General features: G+C 47.7%; 1 protein-coding gene across 1 annotated transcript in view; it reads left to right on the top strand.

Annotated features, from left to right (window-relative positions):
- LOC119950780 (tumor necrosis factor receptor superfamily member 3-like) overlaps positions 1-20,368 on the top strand; it is a 45,304-nt gene that overhangs the window by 2,685 nt on the left and 22,251 nt on the right. Inside the window, exons 2-4 of the mRNA XM_038773551.1 lie at positions 6,891-6,999; positions 7,748-7,873; positions 9,121-9,270. Coding sequence (XP_038629479.1) covers positions 6,891-6,999; positions 7,748-7,873; positions 9,121-9,270 — 385 coding nt within the window. The remainder of the gene's footprint in view (positions 1-6,890; positions 7,000-7,747; positions 7,874-9,120; positions 9,271-20,368) is intronic.

Here is a 20,368-nt window from a genome sequence, read left to right as displayed (position 1 = left end):
ACTCCTTCAAAGAATCGGCTCACTGGGCTAAATCGCTGGCTTTTAAAGCAGACCAAGCAGGCCAACAGCACAGTTCGATTCCCCTATCAGCCTCCCCGGACAGGCGCCGGAATGTGGCGACTAGGGGCTTTTCATAGTAACTTCATTGAAGCCTACTCGTGACAGTAAACGATTTTCATTTTCACTTCACCGGCATTTCCCTTGACCCTGCCCCCAACCCGAAGTGTTGGCGAAACTGCCTCCAAGTTCTCAATGAAGCTATTATTACCGGACTCCCAGAGTGCTTCCCCGGGGCTATCAGAGTGGCGCTGTTGCTAGTGCTTTCAACCCCGACCCCCTGCACAAACTCTCCTCCATTCTGACCCACTGGAAATCAACCCCTCTGATCCAGCTCCGCACCTTCTCCACATTCGCCGCCCAGTAGTAATACATCAGGTTCGGGAGACCCAAACCACCTGCCTGCCTTCCCCTCTGTAGCAGCACCTTTCTAACTCTGGCCACCTTCCCTCCCCATATGAACAAAGTTATCCTTCCCTCAATCTCTCTGAAAAAAGCCTTTGGCAGGAAATCAGCTGGCATTGAAAAATAAACAGAAATCGGGGCAGCACGTCATTTTAACCACCTGTACCCGGCCTGCCAGTGACAGAGGGAGACCATCCCACCTTACCAGATCAGCTTTCACTGTCCCCACCAAACTAGAAATGTTGTACCTGCGGACCCCCCCCCCCCCCCCCCCACCCCCACCCCACCCACTCCCGGGCAACCTGGACGCCCAGGTACCTAAAGTGAGTCCCTGTCCTGCAGAATGGCAGTCTCCCCACCCCTGCCCCCTGCCCCCACCCCCGGCCAAGACACCACAAAATACTCACTCTTGTCCAGATTTAGTTTGTACCCCGGGAAAGACCCAAACACTCGAAGCAGCTCCAATATTCCCCCTATCGACACACTCAGTTCCGACACGTATAACAGCAAATCATCGGCATATAAGGACACCCTATGCTCTATCCCCACCCCCCCCGCACTATTCCTTTCCATGCCACCGAACTTCTTAATGCGATGGCCAATGGCTCATTCGTGAGTGCAAACAGCAGGGGGGACATAGGACATCCCTGCCTAGTCCCACGGTGGAGAGAAAAGTATCTCGAGCTGATGTTGTTTGTACGGACACTCGCCTTCGGCTCCTTATATAGTAGCTTTACCCAGTTCACAAATCTTGGTCCAATCCCAAACCGCTCCAGAACTCCCATCAAGTACCCCCATTCTATCCGGTCAAACGCCTCCTCAGCGTCCAGTGCCACTATCACTTCTGCTTCCTTCCCCTCTGCCGGTGCCATTACGACGTTCACTACCCTTCTAACATTTGAAAATAGCTGCCTCCCTCTCACGAACCCCGTCTGATCTTCACCTATTACCTTTGGGAGGTACTTCTCCAGCCTACCCGCCAGTACCTTCGCCAATACCTTTGCGTCCACATTCAGAAGCGATATGGGCCTATACGACCCACACTTCGTCGGATCATTATCATTTCTTAGTAACAGTGAAATCGATGCCTGCCCCAAAGTTTCCCTTTCACCTCCTCAAACATCCCTACCATCACCGCCTTCCTGGTAGACAGCCGGTCAAAGCTCGCCTGTAGTTCCTTCCTCTTTTCCAGCTTCGCTGGGTCCCCACCTTCTGCATAACTCCTATCTACCTCCAACATCTCAACTATTACCCTCTGCCACTCCAACCTCTCCTCTTTGTCCACCCTGGCCTTAAACAAAATCACCTCACCCCTCACCACCGCCTTTAGAGCCTCCCAGACAACTGCCTTCGACACCTCACCTTTGCAGTTGAAACCAACATATTCCTTAGTTAACTTTTCAATTTTGTCACAGGACACTTGGTCCCCCAAAAGACCCATAACTAATTTCTGCGCTACCCCTTCTCCAGTATCATATCCACCCATTGCGGAGCATGATCTGACACTGCAATTGCCGAGTATTCCGACCCTTTAACCCCAGCCAGCAAAGCCTTCCCCACCATGAAAAAGTCGATCCGCGAGTATGCCTCATGGACTGCTGAGAAAAACGAGTACTCCCGTTCCCTCAGGTGCAGAAACATCCAAGGGTCCACCCCTCCCATTTCCACCATTAGCCCAGCCAACACCTGATGGGACCAGTGAGCGCGGCCGTGACCTGTCCAACCTTGGCTCCTGCACCAAGTTCCAGACCCCCCCCCACTATCAGTTTGTGTGTGTCCAAGTCGGGGATTGCTCCAAACACCTTCTTTGCGAATCCCACATTGTCCAATTGGGACCGTATACACTTAACAGCGCCACTAACCTCCCCTCCAGCGCCACTGTCACAATCACATATCTATCCCTCTGATCTGCCAACACCTTCTCCATCTGGAAGCGTTCTCTTTTGATGACCATTACCGCTACCCCTCGAGCCCTGCCGTCAAGTCCAGAGTGAAACACCTGACTAACCCAGCCCTTTTTAAGTCTCACCTGGTCCTTCACCCTCAAGTGAGTCTCCTGTGGGCAGCACAGTGGCGCAGTGGTTAGCATTGCTGCCTCACGGCGCCGAGGTCCTAGATTCGATCCCGGCTCTGGGTCACTGTCAGTGTGGAGTTTGCACATTCTCCCCGTGTTTGCGTGGGTTTCGGCCCCACAACCCAAAGATGTGCAGGCTAGGTGGATTGCCCACTCTAAATTGCCCCTTAATTGGAAAAAATGAATTGGGTACTCTACATTTTTTTTTTAATTTTAAAAAGTGAGTCTACTGCAGCATTGCTACATGGGCTGTCAAACTTTTAAGATGCGCAAGCACCCTTGATCTCTTGACCGGACCTCCTCATCCCCTCACGTTTCACGCAACATCCTAACTGGTGGTCTCTCACAAACCCCCCTCACCCTTCTTATCCACCATCATCATACCACCGGGCCCTGCCCCGTAAGCCTGACCTGCCCCTATCCATTATTAACATTGAATCCCTTCCCCCTCCCGCAAAACTCGCCCCACATTTCCTCTCGAAAAAACATTTCCCAGCATCAATCCCTCCCCCCGTTCGCCTTGTAGGCCCATCGAAACCTGCTAACCAGGCTCCAATGTCCGTAGCCCTCCTCTCACCTCACCTCCGTTCGCTATCCGATTTTAGTTAGTTAGTGCGGGTGGTTCCCCCCGCCAAGATATACCGTCCCGTCCCACCCAGAGCCAGAGAAAGAAAAAACAATAACAATCCAACCTGCACAATTCACTAAAATAAGATAGAACCATCGCAACACAGTATGCTAATCAACCCATCCAATAACTTGAACTCTGTAACAATGTGAAGAGAAGTAAATTACAATACACGTCAGGAAAAAGAAAGTTATAGCATTTATACATTTTCCAGCTCCCCAATCACAATCCATAGTCTCTCTTCCAGCTCCGCTCCTCACGTCTGTCCCAAGCCTTCTGCCCTCACAAACGCCTCAGCCACCTCCGCTGTCTCAAAATAAATGTCTTTGGCATCATACGTCACCCTCAGCTTTGCGGGGTATACCATATCAAATCGCACCTCCTTTTTGTACATTGCCTCCTTCACTTGCCCGAGAGCCGCTCGTCTTTTTGCCAACTCCACCATCAGGTCCTGGTAGATCCGAACTCCAGCACCATCCCACTGCTTCTCGTGCTTCTGCTTCGCCCAGCTTCACACTTTCTCCTTCATGCAGCACTTATGGAAGTAGATAATTACTGCTCTTGGCGGCTCATTCACTTTGGGCTTCGGCCTTAATGACTGATGAGCGCGGTCCAGTTCGTACCGGGAGGGATTCTCACCCTCCCCCATCAACTCCGCCAACTTCTTAGCAAAGTACTCTATTGGCCTTGGACCCTTTGCCCCTTCGGGTAAGCCCACAATACTCAGATTGTGCCGCCTCGAGCGGTTCTCCAAGTCCTCGAGCTTTGCTCGGAGTCCTCTGTTGACCTCCACCACCCTCCGCAGCTCGTCCCCCATCGAGGTGAACTGGTCGCTGTGCTGCGACACGGCCTCCTCCACTTCCTTCATCTTCTTGCCCTGCTCTCTCACCTCGGCCGATGTCTTTGCCACAGCTACCCTCACCGGGGTGGTTGCCTCCTCCACCAGTGACTTCAATGCGACCGCCGTCTCCTTCCTCAAAGCCTCCATGTGCCTCGCAAACTGCTTTTCCAGCTCCACCGCCATCACCTCGGTCATCTTCTCCACCGTAAGTAGTGCGGCCCCACCATGCGGTCCAGCATCCGCCATCTTGTCAGCACTTTTGCTCGTCCTCTAATTCAATGGCGAGCCCACGTTTACTCCCTTCTTCGACGCTGCTCTTCTCATCCTTTAACGGCTTATTATTTTTCTTTTTTTTTAATAGAAAAAACAAAAAAAAACTTTTTCCCTTCCTTCAAAACAAAAGGGGAAAAAAGAAACTTTCACCAAATTTCTTTAAAACTTATTTTCTTTTTTGTATTCCTCCAGAATTTCCCTGGCACCGGACTTCAATATTCTCTCCACATTTTAGGCGGGAGCCATCCGATGTGGGACATCTCACCTACATCGTGCCCTGGCTTCGGGCCTGCCGCCTCGACCTCCATTTAGTTCCGCCCCCACTGCTCCGACCTCCGCGTGCGCTGGGCCCGACGCCTCAGCACCAGCCGCCCGACACCTGCGCGGGACTCTTCGGCAGTCTTCAAACCAGCCCCTCTTGCTACCCGGGATTGCCCCAAAGGCCGCCAATAATCGGGGGGGGGGGGGGGCGGGGGGCGGCGGGAGCGTGGAGAATTGAGGAAACCCCCAAAAGCACCGCAAATAGCGGCCACCGGCAGGCGCTCTTCGTGATGCGGCTGACCTGCTTGCAACGCCACCGGAAGTCCGAGAGTAGGGAGGTTATGATGGAGCCGTACAAAACACTGGTTTGGCCACAGATGGAGTACTGTGTGCACTATAGGAAGGATGTGATTGCACTGGACAGGGTGCAGAGAAGTTTCACCAAGGTGTTGCTGGAGCGTTGCGGATATGAAGAGAGGCTGGTTAGGCAGGGATTGATTCTGTGGAACAGAGAACGCTGAGGGGGTACTTGATTGAGGTGCATAAAAGTATGAGGGACAGAGATAAGGTGAATCGGAAGAAACCTTTCCCCTTCGTAGAGGAGTCTATAACAAAGAGGCATGCATTTAAGGTAAGGGACAGGAGATTTGAGGAAAAACATTTTTACGCAGAGGGTGATAGAAATCTGGAACTTGCTGCCTGAAAGGCAGGAACCCTCACAACATTGAAGGAGTATTTAGATGAGCACTAAAGTGCCAGAGCATACAAGGCGACGGACCAAGTGCTAATAGTGAGATTAGAATAGGTAGGTGCAGATGGGCTGAAGGGCCTCTTTCTATACTGTTGAATTCTATGACTATCTGCCACCCATTTCGTGCCAACCATGAACTTCTTGGTCATACCCTCTATGTTTAAGTCCTAATCATTAGCCTATGTCAAAAATTGCAAGGCCACCAGCACCACGCCTAACAGAACCCCACTGGAAACAGACTTGGAATTACGGATATATCACTCTACCATCACCCTCTTGTAGTCAATATTTTTCCCGCTTCTGGACTGTGGTAGAAAGATTCAACAACGCTCGTTAAGAAAACAAACAAAGCTTTATTTATGAATTACAGCTGCATGCAGAAATGGCTGAAACTTGAAGTCAGGGAGCAGTCAGCAAGACTACTATTTCCTTCTCCAGTTCCGCGCTTTCACAGAGAATCAGCTCAGCATTTATACATTATCAGAATCAAGATTACGTAACTACAGCTTGGTCAGGAATTTGATCAGAAGTACAAACATAAGCAATATCATAAAACAGGTGTCATCTTGCTTAAGGACGCTGGGTCTCATATAATTATCTTGTCTTTTGATCGCATGTTTAAGAATCGGCGGAGACTTATCCTGACCCTATCTTGTCGTATTTAGACTGCTTTGGGTTATGACGAGTTAGTCTTATCAGAGTTTACAGAGCCCAGGCACTTCGGAACAACTTGACCTTCTCTGATTGTATTTGTGCTTTAGATCGTGCGAAGTCAGTTTTTATTTCATTGTACCCAGTTTTCCCATCATGCCATTATTTACTTCGTACAACATCACACTCTGCTTCCTGCCGCCCAGCCAATTTTAGATCCAATGTGCCACTTCAATGCCAAGGGCCCTCATTTTCTTGACCAGTCAGCCAGGAGAGACCTTATGAAAAGACTCGCTGAGGTCTGTATAGACCTAACCAATTGCATTGCCCTCATCAATACTTTGCCTCTCTGTATCTCCTACCAAAATGGATAACTCCCCAAGGTTCATTCCGCATTCGAGTAGATTCAACCTGTTCCTGCCCACGCATTTGGCCTGTCCAAGTCCCCTTGATGTGCCATCCCATTCAGTCGCCCGCACTCTTCACATTCCCAACTAGTTTTATGTCAACAGAAAACTTGGAGCTATTACACCAGGACCCACACATGCAAATTATTGTGGATCTGTGTTAGAGGTTACAGAACCAAAGGTAGCTGGAGTTAAGCTAGAGATCAGCCGGGGTGTAGTACGATGGCATGACAGGCTCGAGAGGGGCTAAATGGGCTTCCTCTATTCCTGTGTAACAGGCTCGAAAGGAGCTGAATGGGCCTCTTCCTGTCCTTCTGTAACAGGCTCAAAAGCGGCTGAACGGGCCACCTCTTGATCCTGTGTAACAGGCTCGAGAGGCACTCAAGGCTTCCTGTTACATGCGGAAACAATCAGAGTTCGGTACTATAATTTAAATGGTTGTTGGACAGGTTGGGAATTATATCCGCCTCTCAGTCCTTGATTGATGAATGCTACTGACCTGTGAACGTTTTGCTCTCTGACCCCTCACCCTTGCTCCCTAGCTCCAGCTGTTCAGGTCAAACCCGTTATCCCCATTGGGTAGCAGTTGTGACAGCGAAAGGCAATATTACGATGAGGAGCTGAGAAAGTGCTGTGAAAAATGTCCTCCAGGTAGGAAGCACTTCAATGTGGTCAATGTGGTGGTGGGAACTTTACTCTGTGTCTAACCCCGTGCTATACCTGTCCTGGGAGTGTTTGATGGGGACAGTGTAGAGGGAGCTTTACTCTGTATCTAACCCCGTGCTGTACCTGTCCTGGGAGTGTTTGATGGGGACAGTGTGGAGGGAGCTTTACTCTGTATCTAACCCCGTGCTGTACCTGTCCTGGGAGTGTTTGATGGGGACAGTGTAGAGGGAGCTTTACTCTGTATCTAACCCCGTGTTGTACCTGTCCTGGGAGTGTTTGATGGGGACAGTGTAGCGGGACCTTTACTCTGTATCTAACCCCGTGTTGTACCTGTCCTGGGAGTGTTCGATGGGGACAGTGAAGAGGGAGCTTTACTCTGTATCTAACCCTGTGCTGTACCTGTCCTGGGAGTGTTTGGTGGGGACAGTGTAGAGACAGTTTTCGTCTGTATCTACTCTCATGCCGTACCTGTCCTCGGAGCCTTTGATAGGGACAGTTCAGAGGGAGCTTTATTCTGTATCTAACCCCATCCTGGGAGTGTTTAATGGGGCAATGGTACAGTTAAATTGTTCATGTGATTGTGTAAGGTATTAAGTGGATGGGTAGAGTCAGTGATGGGGAAAGTGTATATGAATAGGAAAGGTGTTTGCCAGTTATTGTCTATTGATGATCCTGTTGAATCTGATGTGATTCTGTGAGTAATATGTATTGTTTTTGGGTTCCCTCGAGACAGGATCCTTTGCCCTGAGGAGATGTTCAATGCTGTCAGCAACGCAGTGCGAATCTTGTCCTCCAGGGGAGTTCACCGCCTACTGGAATTATATCCGGAAATGCAACCTGTGCCCTCCCTGCGATCACCGTACGTTCGGCCTAGAATTCATCTTCACTTCCTAGTGTGAATGGGGTAGGGGTTAATGTGGGACATAGCCGAGAAAATAGAATTTAGATTGGGATCAGGAGTGAATGAACTTATTAGATGAGATGCAGCAGGAGAGTTGAATAGGCGAGCTACTATTCCTGTATAACAATGTGCTCATTGGGCCTCATCCTGCTCCTGTATTATACGCTCAACAAGGGCTCAATGGCCCTCCTCATGTTCCTGTAACAGGTTCGAGAGGGGCGAATGGGCCTCCCCCTGTTCCGGCAACAGGCTCAAGACGGGCTGAAGGGGCCTTCTCATGTTCCTGTAAAGGGCTCAACAGGGGCTGCATGGCTTCCTCCTTTTCCTGTGTAACAGGCTTAATAATAATAATAATAATAATTGCTTAATGTCACAAGTAGGCTTCAATCAAGTTGCTGTGAAAAGCCCCGAGTTGCCACATTCTGGCACCTGTACGGAGAGGCCGGTACAGGAATTGAATCCGAGCTGCTGGCCTTGTTCTGCATTACAAGCCAGCTGTTTAGCACACTGTGCTAAACCAGCCCCTGGACGCACTGAATGGGCCTTCTCCTGTTCATGCGTACATGCTCGAAGGGGCTAAATGGCCCTCCTCCTGTTCCTCTGCAACGGGCCTGAATGGGCCTCCTCCTCCTCCTCTCTAATGGGCTCAATGGGGGCTGAATGGGCCTCCTCCTGCTCCTCTCTAATGGGCTCAACGGGGGCTGAATGGGCCTCCTCCTGCTCCTCTCTAATGGGCTCATCGGGGGCTGAATGAACCTCCCCCTGTTCCTCTGTAACGGGCTCAACAGGGGTTGCATGGGCCCCTCCTGGTCCTGTGTAACAGGCTTCAGAGGGCTGAATGGCCTCTCTTATGTTCTGATGTAAGGGCTCAACAGAGGCTCATTGGGCCTCATCCTTTTCCTGCGTAACAGGCTTGAGAAGGGCTGATTGACTTCCTCCTGCTCCTGTGTATTGGGCTCGTGACATGTGCCCTGTTGCTAAGGAATGAGGAGAGCTGTGGCATTGATGGAGAGTGGGGCGTATTTACACAGGGGTTAGAAATGCTGGGTAGGGCTGGCCACCATTATTCCCTCCAATTGCCCTGAGTTGAGGAGCGGCTATGTGTGAGTTGAGGAGCGGCTATGTGTGTGAGAGTTTGCCCCAGGACAGGGGACAGGAGCATGAACCAATGATTTAGTCACCTTCCATCCCACATCTTTCCACAGGCAGGGGCCTGGAAATGAGCAGGAACTGCACCAGCCAAAGAAAAACCGAGTGTCAATGTCGCGAGGGATATCACTGTCTGCAGGGACGGAAGTGTACCGAGTGCGAGATGCACACACAGTGTCCTGTTGGTTATCAGGTGGCACAGCCAGGTACTGTACCATCCATAAACACCACACACGTCAACTCTTTGTTAGATTTATTAGAATGCCTTGATTAGATTCCAGTCTGTAACTCACTCCCGGGTATCTGTTGTTCTATATATAAACCACCCCAAACCCCTCGATTAGATTCCAGTCTGTAACTCACTCCCGGGTATCTGTTATTCTATATATAAACCACCCGAACCCCTAGATCAGATTCCAGTCTGTAACTCACTCCCGGGTATCTGTTATTCTATATATAAACCACCCGAACCCCTCGATTAGATTCCAGTCTGTAACTCACTCCCGGGTATCTGTTATTCTATACATAAATCACCCCGAACCCCTCGATTAGATTGCAGTCTGTAACTCACTCCTGGGTATCTGTTATTCTCTATTTAAATCACCCCGAACCCCTCGATTAGATTTCAGTCTGTAACTCACTCCCGGGTATCTGTTATTCTAGATATAAACCACCCCGAACCCCTCGATTAGATTCCAGTCTGTAACTCACTCCCGGGTATCTGCTATTCTATGTATCTAATCGGGGAGGGGTTGGGATGGTTTATATATGGAATAACAGATACCCGGGAGTGAGTTACAGACTAGAATCTAATCGAGGCGTTCGGGGTGGGTTATATATGGAATAACAGATAACAGGGTGTGAGTTACAGACTGGAATCTAATAGAGGGGTTCAGGGTAGTTTATCTATAGAATAACAGATACCCGGGAGTGAGTTACAGACTGGAATCTAATCGAGGGGTTCAGGGTAGTTTATCTATAGAGTAACAGATACCCGGGAGTGAGTTACAGACTGGAATCTAATCAAGGGGTTCGGGGTGGTTTATATATAGAATAACAGATACCCGGGAGTGAGTTACAGACTGGAATCTAATCGAGGGGTTCAGGGTGGTTTATATATGGAATAACAGATACCCGGGAGTGAGTTACAGACTGGAATATAATCGGAAGATTCAGGGTGGTTTAAATATTGAATACCAGATACCCGGGAGCGAGTTGCAGACTGGAATCTAATCGGGGAGGGGTTGGGGTGGTTTATATATAGTGTGACAAATACCCGGTGGTGAGTTAGTCTGGAATCTAATCGAGGGATTCAGTGCGGTTTATATATAGAATAGCAGATACCCGGGAGTGAGTTACAGACTGGAATCTAATCGAGGGATTCTGGGTGGTTTATATATAGAATAACAGATGCCCGGGAGTGAGTTACAGACTGGAATCTAATCGAGGGGTTCAGTGCGGTTTATATATAGAATAACATATACCCGGGGGTGAGTTACAGACTGGAATCTAATCGAGGGGTTCAGTGCGGTTTATATATGGAATAACAGATACCCGGGGGTGAGTTACAGACCGTAATCTAATCGACGGGTTCGGAGAGGTTAGATTCCAGACTAACTCACCCCCGGGTATTTGTCACACTATATATAAACCACCCCAACCCCTCCCCGATTAGATTCCAGTCTGCAACTCGCTCCCGGGTATCTGGTATTCAATATTTAAACCACCCTGAATCTACTGATTATATTCCAGTCTGTATCTCACACCCGGGTATCTGTTATTCCATATATAAACCACCCCGAACCCCTTGATTAGATTCCAGTCTGTAACTCACTCCCGGGTACCTGTTATTCACTATATAAACCACCCCGAACCCCTTGATTAGGTTCCAGTCTGTATCTCACACCCGGGTATCAGTTATTCCATATATAAACCACCCCGAACCCCTTGATTAGATTGCAGTCTGTAACTCACTCCTGGGTATCTGTTATTCTCTATTTAAATCACCCCGAACCCCTCGATTAGATTTCAGTCTGTAACTCACTCCCGGGTATCTGTTATTCTAGATATAAACCACCCCGAACCCCTCGATTAGATTCCAGTCTGTAACTCACTCCCGGGTATCTGCTATTCTATGTATCTAATCGGGGAGGGGTTGGGATGGTTTATATATGGAATAACAGATACCCGGGAGTGAGTTACAGACTAGAATCTAATCGAGGCGTTCGGGGTGGGTTATATATGGAATAACAGATAACAGGGTGTGAGTTACAGACTGGAATCTAATAGAGGGGTTCAGGGTAGTTTATCTATAGAATAACAGATACCCGGGAGTGAGTTACAGACTGGAATCTAATCGAGGGGTTCAGGGTAGTTTATCTATAGAGTAACAGATACCCGGGAGTGAGTTACAGACTGGAATCTAATCAAGGGGTTCGGGGTGGTTTATATATAGAATAACAGATACCCGGGAGTGAGTTACAGACTGGAATCTAATCGAGGGGTTCAGGGTGGTTTATATATGGAATAACAGATACCCGGGAGTGAGTTACAGACTGGAATATAATCGGAAGATTCAGGGTGGTTTAAATATTGAATACCAGATACCCGGGAGCGAGTTGCAGACTGGAATCTAATCGGGGAGGGGTTGGGGTGGTTTATATATAGTGTGACAAATACCCGGTGGTGAGTTAGTCTGGAATCTAATCGAGGGATTCAGTGCGGTTTATATATAGAATAGCAGATACCCGGGAGTGAGTTACAGACTGGAATCTAATCGAGGGATTCTGGGTGGTTTATATATAGAATAACAGATGCCCGGGAGTGAGTTACAGACTGGAATCTAATCGAGGGGTTCAGTGCGGTTTATATATAGAATAACATATACCCGGGGGTGAGTTACAGACTGGAATCTAATCGAGGGGTTCAGTGCGGTTTATATATGGAATAACAGATACCCGGGGGTGAGTTACAGACCGTAATCTAATCGACGGGTTCGGAGAGGTTAGATTCCAGACTAACTCACCCCCGGGTATTTGTCACACTATATATAAACCACCCCAACCCCTCCCCGATTAGATTCCAGTCTGCAACTCGCTCCCGGGTATCTGGTATTCAATATTTAAACCACCCTGAATCTACTGATTATATTCCAGTCTGTATCTCACACCCGGGTATCTGTTATTCCATATATAAACCACCCCGAACCCCTTGATTAGATTCCAGTCTGTAACTCACTCCCGGGTACCTGTTATTCACTATATAAATCACCCCGAACCCCTTGATTAGGTTCCAGTCTGTATCTCACACCAGGGTATCAGTTATTCCATATATAAACCACCCCGAACCCCTTGATTAGATTCCAGTCTGTAACTCACTCCCGGGTACCTGTTATTCACTATATAAACCACCCCGAACCCCTTGATTAGGTTACAGTCTGTAACTCACTCCCGGGTATCTGTTATTCCATATATAAACCACCCCGAACCCCTTGATTAGATTCCAGTCTGTATCTCACACCCGGGTATCTGTTATTCCATATATAAACCACCCCGAACCCCTTGATTAGATTCCAGTCTGTAACTCACTCCCGGGTATCTGTTATTCTATATATAAACCACCCCGAACGCCTCGATTAGATTCTAGTCTGTAACTCACTCCCGGGTATCTGTTATTCCATATATAAACCATCCCAAACCCCTCGATTAGATTCTAGTCTGTAACTCGCTCCCGGGTATCTGTTGTTCCATATATAAACCATCCCGAACTCCTCGATTAGATTCCAGTCTGCAACTCACATCTGGGTATCTGTTATTCTCTATATAAACGACCCCGCACCCTCGATTAGATTCCAGTCTGTAACTCACTCCCGGGTATCGGATATTCTAGATATAAACCACCCCGAACCCCTCGATTAGATTCCAGCCTGTAACTCACTCCCGGGTATCTGTTATTCCATATATAAACCTTCCAAACTCCTCGATTGGATTCCAGTCTGTAACTCACTCCCGGGTAGCTGTTATTCTATATAGAAACCACCCCGAACCCCTCGATTAGATTCCAGCCTGTAACTCACTCCCGGGTATCTGTTATTCCATATATAAACCTTCCAAACTCCTCGATTGGATTCCAGTCTGTAACTCACTCCCGGGTATCTGTTATTCTATATATAAACCACCCCGAACCCCTCGATTAGATTCCAGAATGTGACTCACTCCCGGGTATCTGTTATTATGTATATAAACCACACCTAACCCCTCGGTTACATTCCAGTCTGTAACTCACTCCCAGGTATCTGTTATTCAATATATAAACCACCCAGAACCCCTCGATTAGATTCCAGACTGTAACTCGCTCCCGGGTATCTGTTATTCCATTTATAAACCTCTCCGAACCCGTCGATTAGGTTCCAGTCTGTAACTCACTCCCGGGTATCTGTTATTCTATATATAAACCACCCAGAACCCCTCGATTTGATTCCAGTCTGTAACTCACTCCCGGGTATCTGCTATTCTACATATAATCCGCACTGAACCCCTCGATTAGATTCCAGACTAACTTACACCCGGGTATTTGTCACACTATATATAAACCACCCCAACCGCCCCCCCCCCCGATTAAATTCCAGTCATCAACTCGCTCCCGGGTATCTGGTATTCTTTCTATAAAATACTCAAATCCCTTGTTTAGATTCCAGCCTGTAATTCACTCCCAGGTGTCTGATATTCAATATTTAAACCACCCTGAATCTTCCGATTATATTCCAGTCTGTAACGCACTCCCAGGTACCTTTTGTTCGATATATAAATCACGCCTAGCCCCTCGATTAGATTCCAGTCTATAACTCACCATTCCAGATATAAACCACCTCCAAACCCTTCGATTAGATTCCAGTCTAACTCACTCCCGGGTATCTGTTATTCTACATATAAACCACCCTGAACCCCTGTGGTGAATCATAATAGCATAATTCACACTGTTATCACACATGTTGTACCATCCCTCTGTAAGCTCGGCACACGAGCAGTTGCGCGGCTCTGCCCCTAGGGGGAGGTGTACTGGGAATGTACAGAAGTTTGTACTGGGCTCCACCCTTGGCTCCGCCCATGACTCCTCCCCCCCACTGGTGGTATAAAGCTTGGCAGTCGGAGCCTGCCTGCCAATTCATCTAGAGTTCATCTCGTCACAGGCAGGCTCTGTTGTAAGAGGATTAAAACCACTGTTGACTTCTAACCACGTGTCGCGTGAATTGATGGGCTCATCAACCCCTTGATTAGATTCCAGTGCTCAACTGAATCCCGGGTTTCTGATATACTACATATAATTTTTTTGCAGAAAATATTTTATTGATGCATTTTAATTTTAACAATTTTAAATATCAAATTTCAACAAAAACAACAATATAACCAACAAACCCCTCCCCCGAGCACAAACCCCAGCCAACATGGCTTACACAAATAATGCCACCTTCACCAACCACCTCTCCGTTGGTTCTCTTGTCCTTGCTCGTGTCTCCCATGCCTCCGCTTTCCCCCCCTTCCCACTCCCTTCCCCCCTGCTGACAGCTTAATTTTTCTCAAAGAAATCAATATACGGCTGCCACCTCCGAGCAAACCCCTGCGTCGAACTCGTCAAGGTGAATTCAATTTTTTCGAGTCTGAGAAACCCCGCCATGTTGCTGAATCACACCCCGTCTTCGGGGGCTCTGAGTCCCTCCACCCTAGTGAGATCCGTCTCCGGGCCACCAGGGAAGCAAAGGCCAGAACGCTGCAGGCAAATCCCTGCCAAAAACCCCTCAGCCTTGGACACGTCCAAAACATATGGACGTGGTTCGCAGGATCCCCCGCACAGCACCCACACCTATCCTCCACCCCCTCAAAGAACCTGCTCATCCTGGCCACAGTCATGAATGCCCTATGGACCACCTTAAACTGCATCAGGCTGAGCCTGACGCACAACGAGGATGCGTTAACTCTCCTCAGGGCTTCCTGCCATAACCCGGCAACCAACTCCCCACCTAGCTCTTCCTTATCCTGTAGCCCCTGGGATGGCAGGTGCGGGAAGGTCAAAACCTGCCTCCGCACAAAATCCCTGACTTGCAGATACCGGATCCCATTCCCACCTGGCAACTCAAACTCCTCCTCCAAGCTCGGGAAACCCTCATCAATAAACAGATCTCCAAATTAGGCAGCACAGTAGCACAGTGGTTAGCACTATTGCTTCATAGCGCCAGGGCCCCAGGTTCAATTCCCGCCTGGGTCACTGTCTGTGCGGAGTCTGCATGTTCTCCCTGTGTCTGCCTGGGTTTCCTCCGGGTTCTACGGTTTTCTCCCACTAGTCCCGAAAGACGTGCTTGTTAGGTAATTTGGGCATTCTGAATTCTCCCTCTGTGTACCCGAACAAGTGCCGGAATGTGGCGACTAGGGGCTTTTCACAGTAACTTCGTTGCAATGTAAGCCTACTTGCGACAATAAAGATCCCGGCCTGCTGCCACCTCCGAAACCCCCGTTGAGCACGATCCTTATATTCTGCCTGCATGACCGGTCCTCCAGGTCTTCAACCTTCTCCTGGAGCCATCTCTGCTGATCATGCATCAACCTCACCTCTGCTGCCATCAAGGCAAACTGCTCCTCGTGTTCCCCCGCCACCAGCTCCATGTTCTGGATTGCCTGACACTGGGCCGCCAGCTTCATTTCCATGCTGTGGACCACTGCCCTAATCAAATCCACCGCCCGGGCCAGGTCCTCCAGACTCTCCTTCTGTTTCCGGATGAACGTCTCGTTGAGGAAGCTCACCAGCTGGTCCGTCGGACACTGAGCCGGTACGGCCACTCCCTCCCCCTCCACCATTTTCCTTTTGCATCACAGGCACCGCACCACCTCTAACCGACTGATTCCCTCTTTTCCGACCAGTTCTGGCCCCCAGCTCACACCAGAGGGTCAATCTCTTCCACTCACTCTCCTGCACCTTTAGTTCTCTTCACATCTACCAGGGAAAAGGTCAAAAAAAACGACACGAGCGGGAACCACCAAATATGCGACTACTCATTTCATGGCCGCCACCGGAATATATATATTATATATAAACCACCACAAACCCCTTGATTAGATTCCATTCTGTAACTCATTCCCAGGTACCAGTTGCTCTATATATAAACCACCCAGAACCCCTCGATTGGATTCCAGTCTGAAATTTAACACCCGGGTATCTGTTATTCTATATATAAACCACCCCGAATCCCTCGATTAGATTCCAGTCTGTAACTCACTCCCGGGTATCTGTTATTCTATATATAAACCACCCAGAAGCCCTCGATTAGATTCCAGTCTGTAACTCACTCCCGGGTATCTGTTATTCTATATATAAACCACCCAGAAGCCCTCGATTAGATTCCAGTCTGTAACTCACTCCCGGGTATCTGTTATTCTATATATAAACCACCCCGAACCCCTCGATTAGATTCCAGTCTGTAACTCACTCCCGGGTATCTGTTATTCTATATATAAACCACCCCGAACCCTCGATTAGATTCCAGTCTGTAACTCACTCCCGGGTATCTGTATTCTATATATAAACCACCCCGAACCCCTCGATTAGATTCCAGTCTGTAACTCACTCCCGGGTATCTGTTATTCTATATATAAACCACCCGAACCCCTCGATTAGATTCCAGTCTGTAACTCACTCCCGGGTATCTGTTATTCTATATATAAACCACCCCGAACCCCTCGATTAGATTCCAGTCTGTAACTCACTCCCGGGTATCTGTTATTCTATATATAAACCACCCGAACCCCTCGATTAGATTCCAGTCTGTAACTCACTCCCGGGTATCTGTTATTCTATATATAAACCACCCCGAACCCCTCGATTAGATTCCAGTCTGTAACTCACTCCCGGGTATCTGTTATTCTATATATAAACCACCCCGAACCCCTCGATTCGATTCCAGTCTGTAACTCACTCCCGGTTATCTGTTATTCTATATATAAACCACCCCGAACCCCTCGATTAGATTCCAGTCTGTAACTCACTCCCGGGTATCTGTTATTCTATATATAAACCACCCCGAACACCTCGATTAGATTCCAGTCTGTAACTCACTCCCGGATATCTGTTATCCTATCTATAAACCACCCAGAAGCCCTCGATTAGCTTCCCGACTGTAACTCACTCCCGGGTATCTATTATTATATATATAAACAACCCCGAACCCCTCGATTAGATTCCAGTCTGTAACTCACTCCCGGGTATCTGTTATTCTATATATAAACCACCCCGAGCCCCTCGATTAGATTCCAGTCTGCAAATCACACCCGGGTATCTGTTATTTCATATATTTTAAACTTTCCAAAGCACTCGATTAGATTCCAGTCTGTAAATCACTCCCGGGTATCTGTTATTCTATATATAAACCACCCCAAACCCCTCGATTAGATTCCAGTCTGTAACTCACTCCCGGGTATCTGTTATTCTATATATAAGCCACCCCGAACCCCTCGATTAGATTCCAGCCTGTAAATCACTCCCGGGTATCTCATATTGTATATATAAACCACCCAGAACCTCTCGATTAGATTCCAGTCTTTAACTCACTCCCTGGTATCTGTTATTCTATATGTAAACCACCCCGAACCCCTCGATTAGATTCTAGTCTGTAACTCACACCCGGGTATCTGTTATTCTATATATAAACCACCCCGAACACCTCGATTAGATTCCAGCCTGTAAATCACTCCCGGGTATCTGTTATTCTATATATTAGCCACCCCGAACCCCTCGATTAGATTCCAGCCTGTAAATCACTCCCGGGTATCTGTTATCGTATATATAAACCACCCTGAACCCCTCGATTAGATTCCAGTCTTTAACTCACTCCCGGGTATCTGTTATTCTATATATCAACCACCCCGAACCCCTCGATTAGATTCCAGTCTGTAACTCACTCCCGGGTATCTGTTATTCTATATATAAACCACCCCGAACCCCTCGATTGGATTCCAGCCTGAAACTCACTCCGGGGTATCTGTTATTCTATATATAAGCCAACCCGAACCCCTCGATTAGATTCCAGCTGGTAAATCACTCCCGGGTATCTGTTATATAAACCACCCGAACCCCTCGATTAGATTCCAGTCTTTAACTCACTCCCGGGTATCTGTTATTCTATATATATACCACCCCGAACCCCTCGATTGGATTCCAGTCTGTAACTCACTCCCGGGTATCTGTTATTCTATATATAAACCACTCCGAACCCCTCGATTCGATTCCAGTCTGTAAATCACTCCCGGGTATCTGTTATTCTGTATATAAACCACTCCGAACCCCTCGATTCGATTCCAGTCTGTAAATCACTCCCGGGTATCTGTTATTCTATATATAAACCACTCTGAACCCCTCGATTGGATCCCAGTCTGTAACTGACGCCCGGGTATCTGTTATTCTATACATAAACCACCACAAACACCTCGATTACATTCCAGTCTGTAACTCACTCCCGGGTATCTGTTATTCTATATATAAACCACCCCAAACCCCTCGATTAGATTTCAGTCTGTAACTCACTCCCGGGTATCTGTTATTCTATATATAAACCACCCCGAACCTCTCGCTTGGATTCCAGTCTGAAACTCACTCCGGGGTATCTGTTATTCTATATATAAGCCAACCCGAACCCCTCGATTAGATTCCAGCTGGTAAATCACTCCCGGGTATCTGTTATATAAACCACCCGAACCCCTCGATTAGATTCCAGTCTGTAACTCACTCCCGGGTATCTGTTATTCTATTAATATACCACCCCGAACCCCTCGATTAGATTCCAGTCTGTAACTCAGTCCCGGGTATCTGTTATTCTATATATAAACCACTCCGAACCCCTCGATTCGATTCCAGTCTGTAAATCACTCCCGGGTATCTGTTATTCTATATATAAACCACTCCCGAACCCCTCGATTCGATTCCAGTCTGTAAATCACTCCCGGGTATCTGTTATTCTATATATAAACCACCTCGAACCCCTCGATTAGATCCCAGTCTGTAACTCACTCCCGGGTATCTGTTATTCTATATATAAACCACCCCGAACCCCTCGATTAGATTCCAGTCTGTAACTCACTCCCGGGTATCTGTTATTCTATATATAAACCACCCCGAACCTCTCGCTTAGATTCCAGTCTGTAACTCACTACGGGTATCTGTTATTCTATATATAAGTCAACCCGAAACCCTCGATTCAATTCCAGACTGTAAATCACTCCCGGGTATCTGTTATTCTATATACCACCCCGAACCCCTCGATTATATTCCAGTCTGTAATTCACTCCCGGGTATCTGTTATTCTATATATAAACCACCCAGAACCCCTAGATTAGATTCCAGTCTGTAACTTACTCACGTTATTCTATCTGTTATTCTATACATAGCTATATGTTATTCTCTATATAAAATACCTCAAACCCCTCGATTCGATTCCAGTCTGTAACTCACTCCCGGGTATCTGTTATTCTATATATAAACCACCCCGAACCCCTCGATTAGTGTCCAGTCTGTAACTCACTCCCGGGTATCTGTTATTCTATATATAAACCACCCTGAACCCCTCGATTAGATTCCAGTCTGTAACTCACTCCCGGGTATCTGTTATTCTGTATATAAACCATCCTGAACCCCTTGATTAAATTCCAGTCTGTAACTCACTCCCGGGTATCTGCTATTCTATATATAAACCACCCCGGACCCCTCGATTAGTTTCCAGTCTGTAACTCATTCCCGGGTATCTGTAATTCTATATATAAACCACCCCAAACCCCTCGATTATATTCCAGTCTGTAACTCTCTCCCGGGTATCTGTTATTCTATATATAAACCACCCCGAACCATTCGATTCGATTCCAGTCTGTAACTCTCTCCCGGGTATCTGTTATTCTATATATAAACCACCCCGAACCCCTCGATTATATTCCAGTCTGTAACTCTCTCCCGGGTATCTGTTATTCTATATATAAACCACCCCGAACAATTCGATTCGATTCCAGTCTGTAAATCACTCCCGGGTATCTGTTATTCTATATAAAAACCACCCTGAACCCCTCGATTGGATTGCAGTCTGTAACTGACTCCCGGGTATCTGTTATTCTATATATTAACCACCCCGAACCCGTCGATTAGATTCCAGTCTGTAACTCACTCCCGGGTATCTGTTATTCTATATATAAACCACCCAGAACCCTTAGATTAGATTCCAGTCGGTCAATCACTCCCGGGTAGCTGTTATTTTATGTATAAACCACCCAGAACCCT

This window comes from Scyliorhinus canicula, chromosome 16 (genome assembly GCF_902713615.1).
Source record: "Scyliorhinus canicula chromosome 16, sScyCan1.1, whole genome shotgun sequence".
NCBI classification, from domain to species: Eukaryota; Metazoa; Chordata; class Chondrichthyes; order Carcharhiniformes; family Scyliorhinidae; genus Scyliorhinus; species Scyliorhinus canicula.
Note: the sequence above shows the minus strand (reverse complement) of the source record. Positions and strands in the feature narration are given on the sequence as shown.